Source organism: Ursus arctos, unplaced genomic scaffold, assembly GCF_023065955.2.
Source record: "Ursus arctos isolate Adak ecotype North America unplaced genomic scaffold, UrsArc2.0 scaffold_4, whole genome shotgun sequence".
Lineage (NCBI taxonomy): Eukaryota > Metazoa > Chordata > Mammalia > Carnivora > Ursidae > Ursus > Ursus arctos.
The window spans coordinates 39,632,008-39,651,694 of NW_026623056.1; the positions used below are offsets into that span (position 1 = coordinate 39,632,008).

General features: G+C 36.6%; 1 protein-coding gene across 5 annotated transcripts in view; it reads right to left on the reverse strand.

The window, feature by feature from the left end:
- Nucleotides 1–19,687, reverse strand: part of LOC113251245 (OX-2 membrane glycoprotein) — a 30,721-nt gene that overhangs the window by 413 nt on the left and 10,621 nt on the right. The window contains exons 4-6 of one of the 5 annotated variants that reach the window (XM_048214759.2): nucleotides 14,785–14,884; nucleotides 13,054–13,137; nucleotides 27–12,740 (exon numbers count right to left, since the gene is read on the reverse strand). In XM_048214759.2, coding sequence (XP_048070716.1) covers nucleotides 12,605–12,740; nucleotides 13,054–13,137; nucleotides 14,785–14,884 — 320 coding nt within the window. In that variant the 3' untranslated portion in view covers nucleotides 27–12,604. Of the gene's footprint in view, nucleotides 1–26; nucleotides 12,834–13,046; nucleotides 13,138–14,784; nucleotides 14,885–19,687 lie in introns of those variants that run through there. The other 4 variants (XM_048214760.2, XM_044381950.3, XM_044381957.3 and 1 more) reach the window with 4 other exon arrangements.

Below are 19,687 nucleotides of genomic sequence, written 5' to 3' on the forward strand. Positions count from 1 at the left end.
TTTGAGGCTGAAGTTAACCAAGAGACACCTTTAAAAAAACAAATGCACATTTATTTTTATCTGGAATCAAATTTTGTATTCAGGCAATCAATTCTGTAATGATCTCTTCTTTCAGAGTGCCTGGTTTGTTTGTTTGTTTGTCTTCTTATCGGGAGGACTTTCCTTCCACTTGCATTGATGAGGAGGATTCGTTTATTTTAACAAGTTCCAGAGTTCTTGGCTCTTAGAGAGAGAGAGGGAAACAGATCTATGAATTACTCATCTCCTGAAATCTTCCTATTCTCCTACCACCACCCTCTGACAAGGTGCTGGAAAGAGCTTTTAGTTAAGGATCCATGGGCCTGTAAATCTAGGGCTGTAAAATATAATAGAATGACTGCACCTTTCCAGACAAACAGAAACATGACAGCACATAATCAAAGGATTAAATGACTCATGGGCTGCAAACAGGATACATAAAAGAAAATCCACTTTTAGACATAGTATAGTGACATTAAGAAGATCAAATAAAGAAAATTAAGGAGACAATTTTAAAAAGAACTTCAAAAATGAAGAGAGACACACAAAGGAAAGAGGATCAAAGGGACATTAAATGTCACAAGGCAGTGCCAGGTGCCAGAAGACAATGAGTTAATTTTCATACTGAAGAAAAATAACTTTGAATTCCACATCGTCTTTTATGAACATTGCTATACAAGTATATTTATTTTTTTTAATTTTTTTCATCAAATGTACCATTTGTAGAGGAGTGTGCAAACATCACAAGTATACAACTTGAAGTGTCATAGAGTAAACCTACTTACACGGCCGGAAGCACATTAAAAACTGCACATTCCCAGCTCTCCAGAGCCTGTCACCACCACCCCCCACTGTCCTACTTTTAACCTGCTAGACTAGGCTTGCCTCTTGCTACGCTTCATATAAATGGCATCAGAGACTATGTCCTCATTTGTATCTGGGTTCTTTCACTCAGCAGTAGGTTTGAAGTACTTTTCCTTGCTATTGCATATAGTTGTGATTCATTCATTCTCTCTGCGGTAGACCATCCGTTCTGTAAATACTGTACACCACACTTCTTTCTCTATGCTACTGTTAGTGGACATTTGTTTTCCAGTTTAGGGTTATTTTTAATAGTGGTGCTATAAACATTCTTATACGTGGCTTTTTGTGGACATACATATACCATTTTGTTAGATTATTTTTTATTTTTTGCCAGATATATCTTTTCCTTTTGTTTTATTTCTAATCCTTCTCTATTCTTCTTTTTCCCCCCAAGTGTCAGATATTTTGCTGGACCTAAATTTTTTAAATCTACTCAAAGACTCTGTTCCAGATTTTATGAACAAAATATTGTACAATTATAGGATTAAAAAAAGATTTCTGTAAAGCATATAATTCTTATAAAATTTATTCCATCCAAACTCTCCATGAAAACACTTTCAAAAAAAGTATTCGAAGAAAAAGGAACATTAATCCAGGAGGATGCAACATAGAAAGATATATAGAAAGAATAAATAATTCATCAAAATGTATAATTGTCCCAAAAAAGCAAGATCCCCCAAATCGTATCTCTATAATAAAATAATCGAATAATTTAAACCTACATGGAAAGAGGAAATGAGATTATGAGAGGTAGGTGAGAATTATGGCAAGATATATATGTTTAAGAAATTGACATTACAAAATAAAGAGAAGTATTGTCTTTAGTAAATTAGGAGAGAACATTGGAAGAATAAACATAAAATATAATTCAAAGTAACAAAAAACTATTTAACTTCATAACAGCACGGGAGAAAAAAGAATATAACTAAAATGATATAAAAGTTAAAAATGGAAAAGATGTCCTATTATATCAGTGACTACAACATATACAAATAGGTTAAAAACACAAAAAATAGAAACCTAGGACACAGAAGAGTGAACAAGGCAGGGGAAAAAATCCCTTTATGAAGCATAAACCTTACTTTAAAAATTATGAAGCATAAACATTACTTTAAAAATTCTTTGAAAAAGAAAAAATGTGCTTACATAATTTAACATTTTGCAAACAAGGGGAAAATGACGTTTAAAATTCTTGGACAAATCTAAAGAACCAGTTAGAGCTAATTTATCATCTTAACTATACTTACCACATACCAATGTTGAGCAAAAGAAGCAGTGAACTCAATGAAGTAAAAAAGCATAGATAAAACTATAGGCAAAAATCAATAAAAAGGAACAAAATTGAATGACTAGAAAAAGTTTTTTCTAGAAATTAATTGAACAAACTTATGGCAAAAATTACTAAGAAAATTGGGGTGCCTGGATGGCTCGGTCGGTTAAGTGTCTGCCTCTTGATTTCGGCTCAGGTCATGATCTCAGAATTGTGAGATCAAGCGCTGCTGGGGGCTCTGTGCTGGTCGTGGAGACTGCTTAAGATTTTCTCTCTCCCTCTCCCTTTGGCCCTCCCCCCCTCTAAAAAAGTACTAAGAAAATTAGAAACAAAGAAACTATACGGAATGAAATATGAGAAGAACTGACATAACAAATAGAAAAAAATAAGACAATATTATGAACATTCATATCAATTTGAAAACACAAAATGTATATAATTCTGAAAATGACAAGTTGGTCATAAAAATGTAAAGACTGACACGTAAACAATATTAAGTCTTCCAATACATGACTATGGGATATTGTTCCATTTGCTGTGCCGTTTAAAATTTCCTTCATTAATTTTTTTAAGTTTATTTATTTTTAGTAATCTCTACACCCAGCTTGAGCTCAAACTCATGACCCCAACGTCAAGAGTCACATGCTCTACCGACTGGGCCAGCCAGGCGCCCCTCATTTATGTTTTATATCAGTATGCAAGTCTTTCACCTCCTGTTAGGTTTATTCCTAAGTATTTTATTCCTTTTGGTATTATTGTAAATGGAATTGTTTTTCCTAATTTCCTTTTCAGACAGTTCATTATTAGTGTGTAGAAACACAACTGATTTTTGTATGTTGATTTTGTATTCCGTAACTTTGCTGAATTTGCTTGTTTGTCCTAAAAGTTTTTTGTGGAGTCTTTGGGATTTTCTACATATAACATCATGGCATCTGCAAACAGGGACAGTTTATGTCTTCTTTACTGATTTCTATGCCTTTTTTTTTTTTTCCCTCCACTCATTACTCTGGCTAGGACTTCCAGTATTACGTTCAACACAAGTGGCAAGAGTGAGGATTTATGCTTTCTTCCTGATCATTGAGGTCAAGTTTACACCGTTTTACCGTTGAGTGGGTTGTTAACTATGGGTTTTTCATATATGACATTTATTATGTTGAGATACCTTCCTTCTTTCTGTACCTCGTTTATTCAAAGTTTTTAGCATGAAAGTGCTTAGAATTTTTTCAAATGCTTTTTCTGCATGTATTGAGACGATCATGTGATTTTTTCATTCTTTATTGTGTTAATATGGTGTATCACATTAATTAATTTTCAGATGCTAAAATATCCTTGCATCCCAGGGATAAATCTTACTTGGTCGGCCTGTATGAGCCTTTTAATATGCTGTTGGATTCAGTTTGCTAGTATTTTGTTGAAGATTTTTGCATCTATTTTTGTCGGAATATTGCGGGGAAGCTGTTTTTCTTATGGCGTCTTTGGCTGTGATGTCGAGGTAGTGCAGGCTTCAAAAAGTGAGTTTGGAAGTGTTCCCTTCCCTTTGATTTTTTTGAAGGAGTTTGAGAAGCATTGGCATTAATTCTCATTTAAATGTTTGGTAGAATTTACTAGTGAAGCCATATAGTCCTGGCCTTTTCTCTGTTGAAAGTTTTTGATTTCTGATTTACTCTCCATGCTAGTTATAGGACGATTCAGACTTTCTACTTTATGACTTAATCATGGGAGGTTAGATGTTTCCAGGAATTTATCCATTTCTTCTAGGTTACCCAGGTTGTTAGTATCTACTTTTTCATAATAGTGTCTTATGACCCTTCTTATAAAATTTATATGGCATCAGTCTCTTCTTTCATTTCTGATTTTATTTATTTGAGTCTTCACTTTTTTTTTCTTAGTTTAGCTGATGGTTTATCACTTTTGTTTATCTTTTCAAAAAACCAACTCTCCGTTTTGTTAATTTTTTCTATTATGTTTCTTTTTTCCTAATTCATGTATTTTTTTAAAGATTTTTTATTTATTTATTTGACAGAGATAGACAGCCAGCGAGAGAGGGAACACAAGCAGGGGGAGTGCGAGAGGAAGAAGCAGGCTCCCAGCGGAGGAGCCCGATGTGGGACTGGAGCCCGATGTGGGACTCGATCCCAGAACGCCAGGATCACGCCCTGAGCCGAAGGCTGATGCCTAACGACTGCGCTACCCAGGCGCCCCTTAATTCATGTATTTCTGATCAAATCTTTGTTACCTCCTTCTACTAACTTTAAGATCAGTTTTATTTTTCTTTTTCTAGCTCCTTAAGGAATAGAGTTGGGTTTTTTTATGCAATCCCTATCAAAATTCCCATAGCATTTTTTGACAGAAGTTAAGACCAACACACAATTCTATAATTCACATGGGACACAAAAAACCATGAATAGCTAAATCAATCTTGAGAAAGAAGAATGAAGCTGGAGCCATCATACTTTCTGATTTCAGAATATAGTACAAAGCTACAGTAATCAAAACAGTGCAGAACTGGTATAATGACAGACATATGGCCCTAGGGAATAGATTGGAGAACTCAGGAATAAATCCACGCATTTGTGGTCAACCAATTTTTACAAGGGTGTCAAGAACACACAATGGAGATAGGCTCATCTCTTGAATAAATGATGTTGGGAAAATTAAAAATCCACATTCAAGAGCACAAAACTGGACCCTTCCTTTACAACATCAGAAAAATCAACTCAAAATAGATTAAAGACTTCTATGTAAAACCTGAAACTATAAAACCTAGAACACATAGCGTAAAGGTTTCATGAGGTTGGTCTTGGCAATGATTTCATGGCTATGACAACAAAATTACAGACAACAAAAAACAGAAATAGACAGATGGGACTATGTGAAGGTAAAAAGCTACTGCATGGCAAAGGAAACAACAGACTGAAAGGGTAGTCTACAGATGGGCGGAAGTACTTTCAGGAGTCCTTAGGAGACATAAAATTCATCACAAGCATGCAAATATTGGTTTCTCACTGTTATTAATGCATCTAAGACTATACCCTATTTGCAGGTATTTGAGCTATGGAACAGGAAACAATTACTCAGATACACACGGGCAAGTAGCTCCAGGCAACAACTTTTGGTGGCTTTCAGGGTCATTCTCTTAAAGGTCTGACTCAAGCCCAAAGTGTTCGTGGTCCTCCAGTCCCTTGTACCTGGTTCATTGGCCTGAGCCTCTGCATCTTACTTCTCTCACTCACAGTCACATCATCTGGCCTAATGAGTTTCTAAAACTAGTTTTCATTTTATTTAGGCCATCTTTTCAGGTATGTTTTTAAATTAACCAGTGCTAGTGATAAAAGATAACTTGACCTCTGGAAAAAAGTTTCAAACCATCTCACTCATAAGAGGTTAATCTCCAAGGGGAACCCTCCTACACTGTTGGTGAGAATGCAAGCTGGTGCAGCCACTCTGGAAAACAGCATGGAGCTTCCTCAAAAAGTTGAAAATAGAGCTGCCCTACGACCCAGCAATTGCACTACTGGGTATTTACAACAAGGATACAAATGTAGTGATCTGAAGGGGCACCTGCACCCCAATGTTTATAAGAGCAATGTCCACAATAGCCAAATTATGGAAAGAGCCCAGATGTCCATCAGTAGATGAATGGATAAAGAAGATGTGGTGTGCGTATACAATGGAATATTATGCAGCCATCAAAAATGAAATCTTGCCATTTGCAATGACGTGGGTGGAACTAGAGAGTATTATGCTAAGCAAAATAAGTCAATCCAAAAAAGACAATTATCATATGATCTCACTAATTTGTGGAATTTAAGAAACTAGGCAGAGGATCATAGGGGAAGAGAGGAAAAATGAAACAAGATGAAACCAGAGAGGGAGACAAACCATAAGAGACTCAATCTCAGGAAACAAACTGAGGGTTGTTGGAGGTGAGGGGAGTGGAGAGAGGGAGTAACTGGGTAATAGATATTGGGGAGGACACATGAGGTAATGAGCACTGGGTATTATAAGACTGATGAATCACAGACCTGTACCCCTGAAACAAATAATACATTCAATGTTAATTAACTGAATTTAAATTAAAAAAAATAAAAGCTGGTTAGTGGCAGAATTAAGCCTCAGTTGGGGGGAAAAAAAAGAGGCTTATCTCCAAAGCATATAAAGAACTCCTGCAACTCAATAGCCAAAAACTAATAACCCAACTAAAAAATAGGCTAAGGATTTGAACAGATATTTCTCCAAGGAAGATATAAACGGTCAATAGGTATGTGAAGAAGTGCTCAATGTCATTAATTATCAGGGAGATGCAAATCAATACCCCAAGGAGATATTACCTGACACACGCCGGGACGGCTGTATCAAGGAAATGAGACAGGGGAGTGGGGGAAGATTGCAGAATAGGAGGATTCGGAGTTCATTCCCTCCTGCTGACACACCGAGGCAATGACTACATGTGATTCAACTCACTCTGAAAACAACTTGAGACTGGTGGAACAGATTTTTCACAAATAAAGACATCACACTGAAAAGGGTGGGAAAGGCAGAGATGCAGCCAGGAACCAAACTTCTAGCATGGTGGGGCGCCTGGGTGGCACAGCGGTTAAGCGTCTGCCTTCGGCTCAGGGCGTGATCCCGGCGTTATGGGATCGAGCCCCACATCGGGCTCCTCCGCTATGAGCCTGCTTCTTCCTCTCCCACTCCCCCTGCTTGTGTTCCCTCTCTCGCTGGCTGTCTCTATCTCTGTCGAATAAATAAATAAAATCTTAAAAAAAAAAAAAAAAACTTCTAGCATGGTGACCTGCACGCAGAAGGGGTATCACAGGGGCGGAGATCCTCCCCAAGGAGCAAGGGATCAATCCCCACATCAGGCACCCCGAGCTCTGATACAGGGAAGGGAAGATGAAGCCTCATAATGAACTGGGAAACAAAGGCAAAAGAAACGCAGCTTAAATTAAAATCCCCTTTCAGCTTGCAGCTCACTGACAGATACCTGAAACATGCAAAGCGCGACCTTCCCCAAGGAACTCCTGGCTGCCTTAGTGACTTAATGTTTATTTTATTTTATTTTATTTTATTTTATTTTATTTTATTTTATTTATTTTATTTTATTTTTTAATTAATGTATAATGTACTATTTGTTTCGGGGGTATAGGTCCGTGATTCATCAGTCTTACACAACACCCACCACAACACATACTCTCCCAGTGGATGGATTTCAATATCCATCACCCAGACACCCCATCTCCCTACCCCCTCCCTTCCAGCAACCCTCAGTTTGTTTCCTAAGATTAAGAGTCTCATGGTTTGTCTCCGTGTCTGGTTTCGTCTTGTTTCATTTTTTCCCCTCCTCCCCTATGATCCTCTGCCTTGTTTCTTAAATTCTGCCTTATCAGTGAGATCATGTTTAAAATTAACCTTATATTGGGGCGCCTGGGTGGCTCAGTCGTTAAGCATCTGCCTTCGGCTCAGGGCATGATCCTAGGGTCCTGGGATCGAGCCGCATTGGGTTCCCTGCTCCGCTGGGAGCCTGCTTCTTCCTCTCTCAATCCCCCTGCTTGTGTTCCCTCTCTCGCTGGCTGTCTCTCTCTGTCAAATAAATAAATAAAATCTTTAAAAATAAGTAAATAAGTAAATAAAAATAAAAGTAACCTTAGCTTGGCAGCAGCTGGCCCCTCAAAGTCCTGAAAGCCTTCCTTCCAGATTCTTTAGAGACTTGAGTTATCCCTAACCCCCACTAATTAGAAAGTATAAGAGAAGGGCCATATGCACCCCAATGTTCATAGCAGCATTGTCCACAATAGCTAAATCGTGGAAGGAACCGAGATGCCCTTCAACAGATGACTGGATTAAGAAGCTGTGGTCCATATAGACAATGGAATATTACTCAGCTATCAGAAAGAACGAGTTCTCAACATTTGCTGCAACATGGACGGCACTGGAGGAGATAATGCTAAGTGCAATAAGTCAAGCAGAGAAAGACAATTATCATATGATTTCTCTCATCTATGGAACATAAGAACTAGGAAGATTGGTAGGGGAAGAAAGGGGTAAAGAAAGGGGGGGTAATCAGAAGGGGGAATGAAACATGAGAGACTATGGACTATGAGAAACAAACTGAGGGCTTCAGAGGGGAGGGGGTGGGGGAATGGGATAGACTGGTGATGGGTAGGAAGGAGGGCACGTATTGCATTGTGCACTGGGTGTTATACGCAACTAATGAATCATCGAACTTTGCATCAGAAACCAGGGATGTACTGTATGGTGACTAACATAATATAATAAAACATTAAAAAAAAAAAGTATAAGATCAGTCACTGCTCACAGTCCCAGTATAGCTCTTTCTGCCCACAGGTCCCATCCTGTGAGTAGGGAAGGGGTTAAGGTATAGGTAGGAGAGATAGGAGGCCCCTGACTTTCCTGACTAACCTTGGAAACTATTCCTCCAAGTGGAGAGGCTGAGACAAAGAAGAACAAGAGATAAGGAAACAAACCAAGGCAGCACAAGACATCGAAGCCACAAGCTTCCCAGTCTGTTTTCAATAAAAGACTGCCACTAAAAGTCCTCAGTGACAACCCATTTGGGACTCCTCTCTAGAGAGCTTTTTCCTTTCCTTTCTGCTCTCACTCTCACTCAGTAAACCTTCACTCTACCCTTTTGTGTCCAGGAGATTCATCCTGCCCTGCAATCCTGCAACACTAACATCTGGCTTTGAAAATCAGCAGGACTTCACTGCAGGAGCTTTGAAAATTGGTGGGGCTTAATTTGGGGAGAGCCGGAGGGATCTAGAAATTAAGACTCTTAAAGGGCCAGCACACTGCATCACTCTGAGACCCGGCACAGGAGCAGCAGTTTGAAAAGCACCTGGGTTACCCATAAAGGAGATTCGTGGACTAATTTTAGCATGTCTGTGAATTAGCATTGTTAATTTATATATATATATATATTCATATATATGTTCATATATAGATATATAGAGATATTAATCACATCTTCTTTATCATATATATATATATATAAAATGCAATATTACTCAGCCATAAACAATAAAAAAGAATGAAATATTGCCATTCACAGCATGGATGGATCTGGAGGGTACTGTGCTAAGTGACATAAGTCAGACAGAAAAAGACAAATACCATATGATTTCAGTTACATGTGAAATCTAAAAAAGAAAACCAACCAACCAACAAAAAACAGAAAGATTCATAAATACAGAGAACAAACTGATAGTTACCGGAGGGGAAGAGGGTGGGGTAATGGGCACATTTAGGTGAAGGGAATTAAGAGGTACAAACTTCCAGTTATAAAATAATTAAGCCACAGGGATGAAAAGTACAGCATAGGGAATAATCAAAAATATGCTAATAACTTTATGATAACAGAGGGTAGCTCCATTTATTGTGGTGAGCATATGTAACATATAGAATTGTCAAATCACCATGTTGTACACCTGAAACTAATACATAATATTGTATGTCAGTTGTACTTCAATTAAAAAAAAAAACTTGCTAATAACTAGAAAGAAACAAAACGAAACAAATAAAACAAGAAACAAAAGACAACACATGTCGGTGAGGATGGGAACCCTTGCTCGCTGTTGATGGGGATGCAAGATGGTAGAGCCATTGTGCAAAACAGTAGGGAGATTTCTTTAAAAATTAAAAATAGAACTACATACGATGCAATCCCAGTTCTGGATATTTAAGGAAAAGTATTGAAATTAGGACCTCAAAGAGATATTAGTATTTTCACGTTCATTGCAGCACTATGCACAATAGCAAGACGGGGAAACAGCCTAAATGTTGATCTGCAGATGAATGGATGAGGAAAATGTGGTGTCTACATGCAATAGAATACTACGCAGCCTCAAAAAGAAGGCAGTTCTGCAACAGGTGACAATACAGGTGAAGCTTAAGGACATTCTGCTAACTGAAATAAGCCAGTCACAGAAAAACAAATGCTTCATGATTCCACTTCTCTGAAGTATCTAAAATAATCAAATTCATAGAATCGAAGAGTGAAACAGTGGTTGCCAGGGGAAAGGGAGGAATGGAGAGCTACTAACCAATAGGCATAAGTTAAGGAATGTGCGTGAGTTCCAGAGATGTGCTGTACAGCGTTGTACCTGTAATCAACAGGACCATAGTGTATGCTTAAAAATTTTGTTAGGGGGGCACCTGGGTGGCACAGCGGTTAAGCGTCTGCCTTCGGCTCAGGGCGTGATCCCAGCGTTATAGGATCGAGCCCCACATCAGGCTCCTCCACTATGAGCCTGCTTCTTCCTCTCCCACTCCCCCTGCTTGTGTTCCCTCTCTCGCTGGCTGTCTCTATCTCTGTCTAATAAATAAATAAAATATTTTTTAAAAAAAATTTTGTTAGGAGTGTAGATCTACGTTAAATGTTCTTACTATAATAAAATTTAAAGTTAGGAAAAGAATAATAAAAATCAGCATAAATTTTCATAATTTAATAAGCCAGTCACTTTGAAAGCAACTAAGCTGAAATCAAAGAATTCCCCTGACCAAACAAACAAACAAACAAACAACAACAAAAAAAACCCACAGACGCAGATAATTGTGAAGGAATAGAAACAGCCATCTAATACACATGTTCCTAAATGGAGAACTATTAAAAGATTAAGTTCTTCTTCTGAGGCTACTGTCAATTTCAAAACCTTAATTTGAAAATTGTATTTCAAAGCCAGGGAAAGATAATTAAAAAAAAAAAAGAAAATTATTGTCCTGTTTTATTTATAAGTATAAGCAAAAAAATATTCCCAGAATGGTTTAACACTAGATATCTCACAACGTAGTTTATCATATTAATGGATTACTGTGGAAAATTCATATGACTATATTAACAGATACAAAATTACTTCTTAAGTTCAACAGTTTACATATGATAAAATGACAGAAAATAGAAATATTAAAACATTTCCTAAACTTGATAATATGCTTAATAGCCAAACACTGCAACGTATATCATACTCAGTGAAATTTATTTATTATTATTATTTTTAAAGATTTTATTTTATTTAGTTGACAGAGACAGCCAGAGAGAGAGGGAACACAAGCAGGGGGAGTGGGAGAGGAAGGAGCAGGCTCCCAGTGGAGGAGCCTGATGTGGGGCTCGATCCCAGAACGCCGGGATCACGCCCTGAGCCGAAGGCAGACGCTTAACGACTGCGCCACCCAGGTGCCCCTACTCAGTGAAATTTAAAACACAGTCTTTAAGTTCAGAAAAGCAAGATGTTATTTAATATAAAAAAGAGGTCTAAGGCTTAGAAGGAAAGAAACAAAAATGTCATTGAGTGCACAAGAGATGATTATCTACATGGAAAACTTTTAGATAAGCAGAAAAACTTTTAATTAATAAAGAGTTTAGCAAGGTTTCCAAATATAGATTTACCTAAAAAATCCAGAACTGTTCCTAAATCACTAATAACCAGCTAGAAAATTTCATTAAAAAATTAAGATGCCATTCATCGTAGTGAACAAAGTAAAAGTACCAAGGAATTAATTTAGCAAAAATTACACAAAACCTACAGAGAGAAAATTTTAAAACTTTCCTAAAAGGCATTCAGAAAGACTTGAATAAATGGATAGCATATTTATGGGTGGAGTAAATTACACTGTAGAGATATCAATGCTCTCTAAATTAAATTAATCTATCAATTCAATGTAAGACTAACCAAAATTCCAGCTATATTTTTTTAATGAAATAAACTTATTTTACAATGTGTGTGTGTGTGTGTGTGTGTGTGTGTGTATCCCTGAATAGATACCTCTTTAAAGAACACAAAAAGGGATCTCTCCCTACCACATTTTATCATAACAAAAGATCATAAACTATACATAATCATGAAGAAACAAAAAATTAAACAATGGAACAAAACTCTACCTGAGAGAGCTAAAAACAGAGCTCATCAATAAGGAAAAGGATGGATTGTATATAACAGCTGTTAGGAAATCTGGCTTGTTATATGATGACATTTAACAATATATGTCATTCCTACATTATGTACAAAGGTTGAAAGACCTAAATATGAAATAGAAAAATATGAAGCTAATAAATATGATTATATTTTGTGAACTTACGTGAATGATGACTTCTTAAATAGGTCCCCAAACTCAAACTGTCAGGTGAAAAGTTGATGGATTTAACAACATTGAAGCATTAAAGATTTATGTTCTTTTGATGATATAACTGAGAAATTTAGTAGAGTGGTGCCAAATAGGGAGAAGTAATCACTATCTAGTACATAAAGAATCTAGAATATAAAGAATTTCTGCGAATACAGACAACCAACCAGAAATTACATGAAGATACAGATAAGAACCTCACAGAAAGGGAAGCCTGAATGGCTAAGAAGTACATGAAGATATGCTCATACTTATTAATACTCAGAAAAAACCCCAAAAAACAAAATCAGGGGCGCCTGGGTGGCGCAGTCGTTAAGCGTCTGTCTTCGGCTCAGGGCGTGTTCCCGTCGTTCTGGGATCGAGTCCCACATCGGGCTCCTCCGCTGGGAGCCTGCTTCTTCCTCTCCCACTCCCCCCTGCTGTGTTCCCTCTCTCGCTGGCTGTCTCTCTGTCAAATAAATAAATAAAATCTTTAAAAAAAAAACAAAAAAAAAAAACAAAAATCAAAGCAGTCGTTCAACTGGTGTTGGTTGGAGGGGTCCTGAATCAGGGAACGAATAGAAACATTCAGTCATTAATATTAATACAATTTCACTTGAACCCACTAGTTCATGAAACTGGGTTATATAAACAAATCTTTGTTTCCCTTTTATTTCTGAAATGGTAATTGCTGCTACCAAATGGATGATTTAATATGCAAGGCTAAGTCTTAAACTTGAAGTATGCACAATGACAGCAAAGTTCACACACCTACCAATTACCTGTGTGCAGGAAGAGAGCGGCTCATTAAGGATTCCGCATCGGGCTGTCTCAGCTGGGGCGTAGTTTCGAACGCATTCTCTGACCTATAGGTATGAGAACATTGATAGATCCATAAGATGAAGACAGCCCAAACACTCCCTCTAATGGCAATAAATCGTAAAAGTATTCTATGAATAAAAAATTGGGAGATTCAGATCTCTCTAGAGATTGATCAAAATATCTTCAATGCTTAATTTGGCATAAAAATACTCCATTAACAGAACTTGAAGGTTATTTCTACCCTATAATAGTGAGAGCCATAACTTAACGATTTGTCCTGTTGAAGAACATACCCACTACACTCCCAAATTTGTACCTCTGGTCTCATTGGCTCTGTAAATTCCAGATTCATATACAATTGACATATTCTCCTGGATGTTAAACACGCATTTAAAAATTAACCTGTTCAAAATAGAGCACTTGATCCTCCCTCAAAATTTGTTCTTCCTCTAATTTTTCCCCATTTATAAAAGGTTTCTTCGATCTATGCCAGAATGTTTAGAATCATCAAGATAATTTCCTCCTTTTCCCCTTTACCCACATCTATCCAGCTGCAAATCTTGTCATCCTAAACCTCTCCCTAATTCCTCAATTCCCAGTGCTCCCACCCTAGTCCAGACCACTGTTGATTCCCCTCTTGACTACGGCAATCACCTCTTTAAAATGCTCCTTTTGTCATTCTTGAAATCTAAGAAACTTTGTCCACATTCCAGTGAGAAAGATCTTTTTAAAGTGTAAATCAGATCCTTGTACCCCCTTGTTTTCAATACTTCAATAGATTGGTATTGCCAGTAGTAAAAATCCCAAACACCCTTCAAGGCCTGAGGGCCTTAGCTGCCCTAAACCCCATCTTTATTTCTAACTCATTGCTCTCTGCACACCGACCTCATTTTGTCTTGGAGCACACCAAGCTCATTCCCACCTCGGAACCTACAATAACTCTTCCTTTTTTGTCTGGAATACTCTTCTCTGAGAATGTCACTCACAATTCTTTTCTTACTCAGGTCCCAATTTAAATGTCAGCTCCTCAGAGTGACCACTTAATATAAACTAGTCCCATAGTCTCTTTCAATTACACCGTTCTGCTTTATTTTTTAAATAGTGCATATCACCACCCAGTGTTCTCTTGTTTCCTTGTAACTTCTCGTTGACCACCTCTTCCTGTTGAGACATCCGCTTCTAAAACTTGTCTTAGTTGTGTCTCTATTGTCTTCACTGAGAATAATGCATAGCAATATAGGCATTCAAGAAGTACTTGTTGAATAAATAAATAGGTATTTTATTACATTAGTCCTGTAAAGTAAGACCACTTTCATCTTACTGTGGCTTTGTGAGGTACGTTTATCTCAAGCTTCCACTCTCAGCCTTGTTCACCACTCAGTGGATCCCCTCCCACCAGTCGTCTGAAGTTCGCATGCTCTCCCCTTCAGAATCTATTCTAAAGGAAGAATCTTAAGCTCAATTTACCATAAGCATACATGACTAACAGCCTACCTTTAAAACAATCCCAAGAAGGGCATCATTTGACCAAGGATAAACTCCTGACTGCAAGAATTACTAAGGAAATGGAAAAGAGTGTTCCATCATTATTCTTTCCCTGACAAATTTTGCCAAAGGCCTTTTTTTCATATTTAAAACTAGCCTTATTTTACCCCCCTTCCCTATCATAGACAGGTAGTAATGCAACTTACTTTTTCTTTCTCCAAAGAAGGACAATGACCAATGAAACACATAGCAAAATTACGAATGGACCAACTGTACGCAACCAAATATAAGAAGAACCAGAAGTACCTGAAAGACACCAACCACAAATATGTTCTTTGTGACTAGACTTCATTTCCACACATCGCACTGCCACTTTGGCACTTTAAATCGGCAATGCTCTTTTGATTTGCCATTGCTTTGCTGACATTCAAATTGATACTATGAGATTATCTGCCATATTCAATTTTATAAAAGAATACACTAATGTATATTCAAATTGAAGGCAGACAATATTTAATACCATTTTACAACACTCAAGTATAAGAAAAAAAGATAAAACCACCCAAATAGTAGTCAACAAAAGAAAATGTTTAAGAAAAATATAGTCACAATGAAATAGTACTCAATTACTAAAGTGGAATTTTCAAAGAATCTGCAAAAACATCAGAAAATAAATTTATAATGAAAATAATTAGTATTTAAGATTAATGTGTTAAGCAATGTGATAAGCATCTCATAAGGATTATTTACATCAACCAAGTGAGTACGATTATTAGGTACAAATGGGAAAACAGAGGCTCTGAGATGTTAAGAAAATTGCCCAAAGGTACATAGCGATCAAGTGGCAAAATTGGGACGCAAGTTCAGTTCTGTCTGATTCTAGAGCCTGCAGTCTTATGAAAAAAACATATTATGAAATTTTAAGTATCAACGCTTCATAGCAGCTATTTTGACCATGGTGTTCCTAAATTGTATTACAAATCCACTTCTTTTTATGTAGACTTCTGAATATAATTTACGTGTTTCATTGCAACATAAATTTAACCAAAGGTCATCAGGATTATCAATGCTAGTTCTTAGATATAATATAAAAATGAACCTATATGCTTTATGGATGGACCTCAAGGAAATATGCACTTACATTAAATGGCATGGATTATTGTGTATTTCTGTATTCTTAGGTCTGCTTCTGGTAGATTTTGGGGCCCTCTTTCTGACTGAGGTCACTTTTCTGTTCATTGTAACCTCTTACTTCTTTTTAATTTGCTGCTTTCAATTTTTCATTACCATTGAAGAGAAATTCTTGCTAGCAATTACTTCTTCCCTGATACTATTAGGAAAATTCAGGCCAGAAAATTTGTGCTATTTATTTTTGACTGTTCAGACATCATTTTGTCTCAGCTTTTAGTTTGAACTATGTTCTTTTTCAATGAGATACTACCAAGTTCATTCAGAATGGGAGAAGGAGGCTGAATGGGCCTAAAATGTGAACAGAGCCCTGAAGTCAGCAATAATAAAGCATGGGAATAAAGGCTCTATAGAAGATTTCAGTAGAATCAGGAATTTATATACCTAATATTTGTTGCAAAGCTAAGCAAGGAAGAATTCTCTTCTAAATTTAAGAGTTACTTCTTTATAGACATTTGTAGCTCAGTGAGAAGTGAAGTTAACATAATAATCCAGCTAATAGATTGATGGGAGGTACATATGCTATTCAACGGGCATATTCTAATCTCATGATTTGGGGAAATTTTCTGGGGAAAAAAGGAGCTGATTAACCTCAGTTTCAAGAAATACACATAACAAAAATATTTAGCTCCACTCCTTCCTAAGGCTTCATTAAAATTATAGTAACAAAAATAAAATGATTAAATGAAAAACAAACAGAAGAGTGATCTTCTTTGGCAAGAGATTTCAACAAATTTACAAAAGATGTAAAATGGATAGAGGAACAGCGTATGAAGGTGTAGAATGAGAGAAGCTGCAGGCTCATGAATGCAAAGAGCAGCTTACACCTGCAGAGAGAGCCCTGCAGAACCTGGAGAGCATTAGAACTCAGATGGCATAAGAAGGAGGGGAGAATCACAGAATGAAACTTAAAACAGTCGAAAGCACCCATTTCAGTATCTGAAATCATATTTCTGGAGAGCCAGGTGTGCTTAACTCTCAGCCAAAAAAAAAAGAGAGAGAGAGAGAGAAGAAGGGGCAGTTAAGTAATTTAATGAAAATACTGGAAATAACTAGGGTAGGAGGTCAGAGGCCCAGAGAACAGGTCCTCTACATTCTGGCTTTTGGAGTCTGCTGGCTAACTGTAGAAAGCAGCCGCCTGCTTTCTACAAACAAAAGTCGTTCTTTACAAGATACAATTAACCAAATAAAGATTCGATAATCCTCCAGTCGGGGCTCACTAGACTTCGAATAAAGCTTGTAATCCAAGTGAGAAAGACTGAGTAAAAGAAACATAGAATTAAAATGACAGGGAGCACCTGGCTGGCTCAGTCAGTAGAACTCCTAGACTCTTAATCTCAGGGTTGTGAGTCCAAGCCCCACATTAGGCATAGAACTCACTTAAAATTATAAATAAATAAATAAATAAATAAATAAATAAATAAATAAATAAATAAATAAATAAAGTTGGTAGTGGGTCAGGGGGAGAGTGGAAGAGATAATTAAAGAAAAGAGAAGATAATTACAACACTTCTAAATTATTATTCCCAGATAGATTTGACAACATATTACTTTCATAAATCAGGAAAAACTGGGTATGAAAAAAAATTAAATCAATTTTAATTTATAAAATTAATCTTAAGTTACAAAAGTAATTCAAAATTATAAACCTGATTGTCAAAAGAAGGAAAAATTGAATGAAAGGGTTTAAAGTTAATTTTTTAAAATCTCCCTGATATTACGAAGAAAAGAAAAAGAGACATATTTTTTAAAAGAAGAAAATAAAAGTCAATTGAAATGTTTTAATGCCCACTTCACTGAGGCTTATAAAAGAGAGTAAGTTAAGTGAACAGGTGGGAAATTCTCAAAGAAATGAGAGAATATTCAGAGTTGAAGGATTTGAGTCTCCAAATTGAGTGAGCTCACCAAATGCCAATTACATTGAAGTATTAAAAATAAGATTAAATACCCTAAAAATAGCACTAGGAAGTTTCAGAACTCTAAGGATAAAGAGAAGATACAATATTATCAAAGAGAAGAAATAGTAATATTTACTATTACTATTATCTGATTGACATTTGACTTCTCAGCAATAACCACGGATGATCAAAGACAATGGAAGAATACTCTACAAGATATGAGGGCAGAAAGGTGGTTAAACTAAAACTGGAATCAGAAACCCTATAAAAATGTACTTCAAAAGTTGAAACATTTTATGACCAAAAATATTAAAAGAATTGGCCATCTATACATCTTCACTAAGGAAAAAACTAAAGAGAATTCTTTAGGCAGAAGAAAAATAAAAGTTTGAGCTGGACAAAGAAATAAAAACAACAGAAAGGATAAATCTAAAAGACTATTACTGTGAATAACAGGAAAACAACAATAATATATTTTTGGCATTTAAATATATATAAAGAATCAAAATGAACAAAACATACACCTGAAACTGATATGACATTGTGTGTCAACTATATTCAAACAAACAAACAAAAATTTAAATAAATAAATGAATAAATGAAATGAAATGTGCAAAATGACAGCACAGAGACTGGGAATTCATAAAAACTCATTGCAGTATCTGAAAAGTAGTAAAAGTAATAAATTATATTAGTCTTTAATAAGTCAAGAGATGTATGTTGCAGTCTCCAAGTCAACCACTTAAACTATACAGGAATGTATAGTTAACAAATTAATGGAGGAGGTAAATGAAACAAAAATAAATAACCCTAGAAAATTCAGGAAGAGAGAGAAAGGGACCTAAAACAGGTCAAATAATAGAAAACAAATAGTAAGATGGTAGATGAAAACCCAAATATACCAGTATTTACACTAAATATATAGAGACAAATGCTCCAGTGTCAAAGATTAGGTGAAATATAAAAACAATTATTTAAATGTTATAGGAAATTGTATTATATAAACACAGAAACATAAATATATTTAAATTATTACTTAAATTTTTAAAGAGATTCATACCTTGTTTAACTATGGCTTTGAAACAGAGGGTACAACTGGCCAAGCTTGGGTGGAAGATAAGCAAGGAAAAGTGGGCATCTAAGGAGACTTTGTATGGTGATGACACTGAGTAAGTTTTATCACACTGTTGAAGGTCACAGAGGTAATCAGCAAGAGAACTACACTGGGAAGAAAGGAACTATATTGGGAGGAGGAAAGTTTGAAGGAGGAAAGTTTGAAGGAGATATAAATGAACCAGGTCTTCACTGACTGTGGCAGACATTCAGTGGAAAGCAGTTAAGGGAGATCAATTAAAAAATTGCCATTTAAGAACAGTTAACCTTTGGTGCAGCCACTCTGGAAAACAGTGTGGAGGTCCTTTAAAAAGTTAAAAATTAAGCTACCCTATGACCCAGCCATTGCAATACTGGGTATTTACCCCAAAGATACAGACGTAGTGAAGAGAAGGGCCATATGCACCCCAATGTTCATAGCAGCATTGTCCACAATAGCTAAATTGTGGACGGAACTGAGATGCCCTTCAACAGATGACTGGATTAAGAAGCTGTGGTCCATATAGACAATGGAATATTACTCAGCTATCAGAAAGAACGAGTTCTCAACATTTGCTGCAACATGGACGGCACTGGAGGAGATAATGCTGAGTGAAATAAGTCAAGCAGAGAAAGACAATTATATGGTTTCTCTCATCTATGGAACATAAGAACTAGGAAGATCAGTAGGGGAAGAAAGGGATAAAGAAAGGGGGGGTAATCAGAAGGGGGAATGAAGCATGAAAGACTATGGACTCTGAGAAACAAACTGAGGGCTTCAGAGGGTAGGGGGGTGGGGGAATGGGATAGACTGGTGATGGGTAGTAAGGAGGGCACATATTGCATGGTGCACTGGGTGTTATACGCAGCTAATGAATCATCGAACTTTGCATCAGAAACCAGGGATGTACTGTATGGTGACTAACATAAT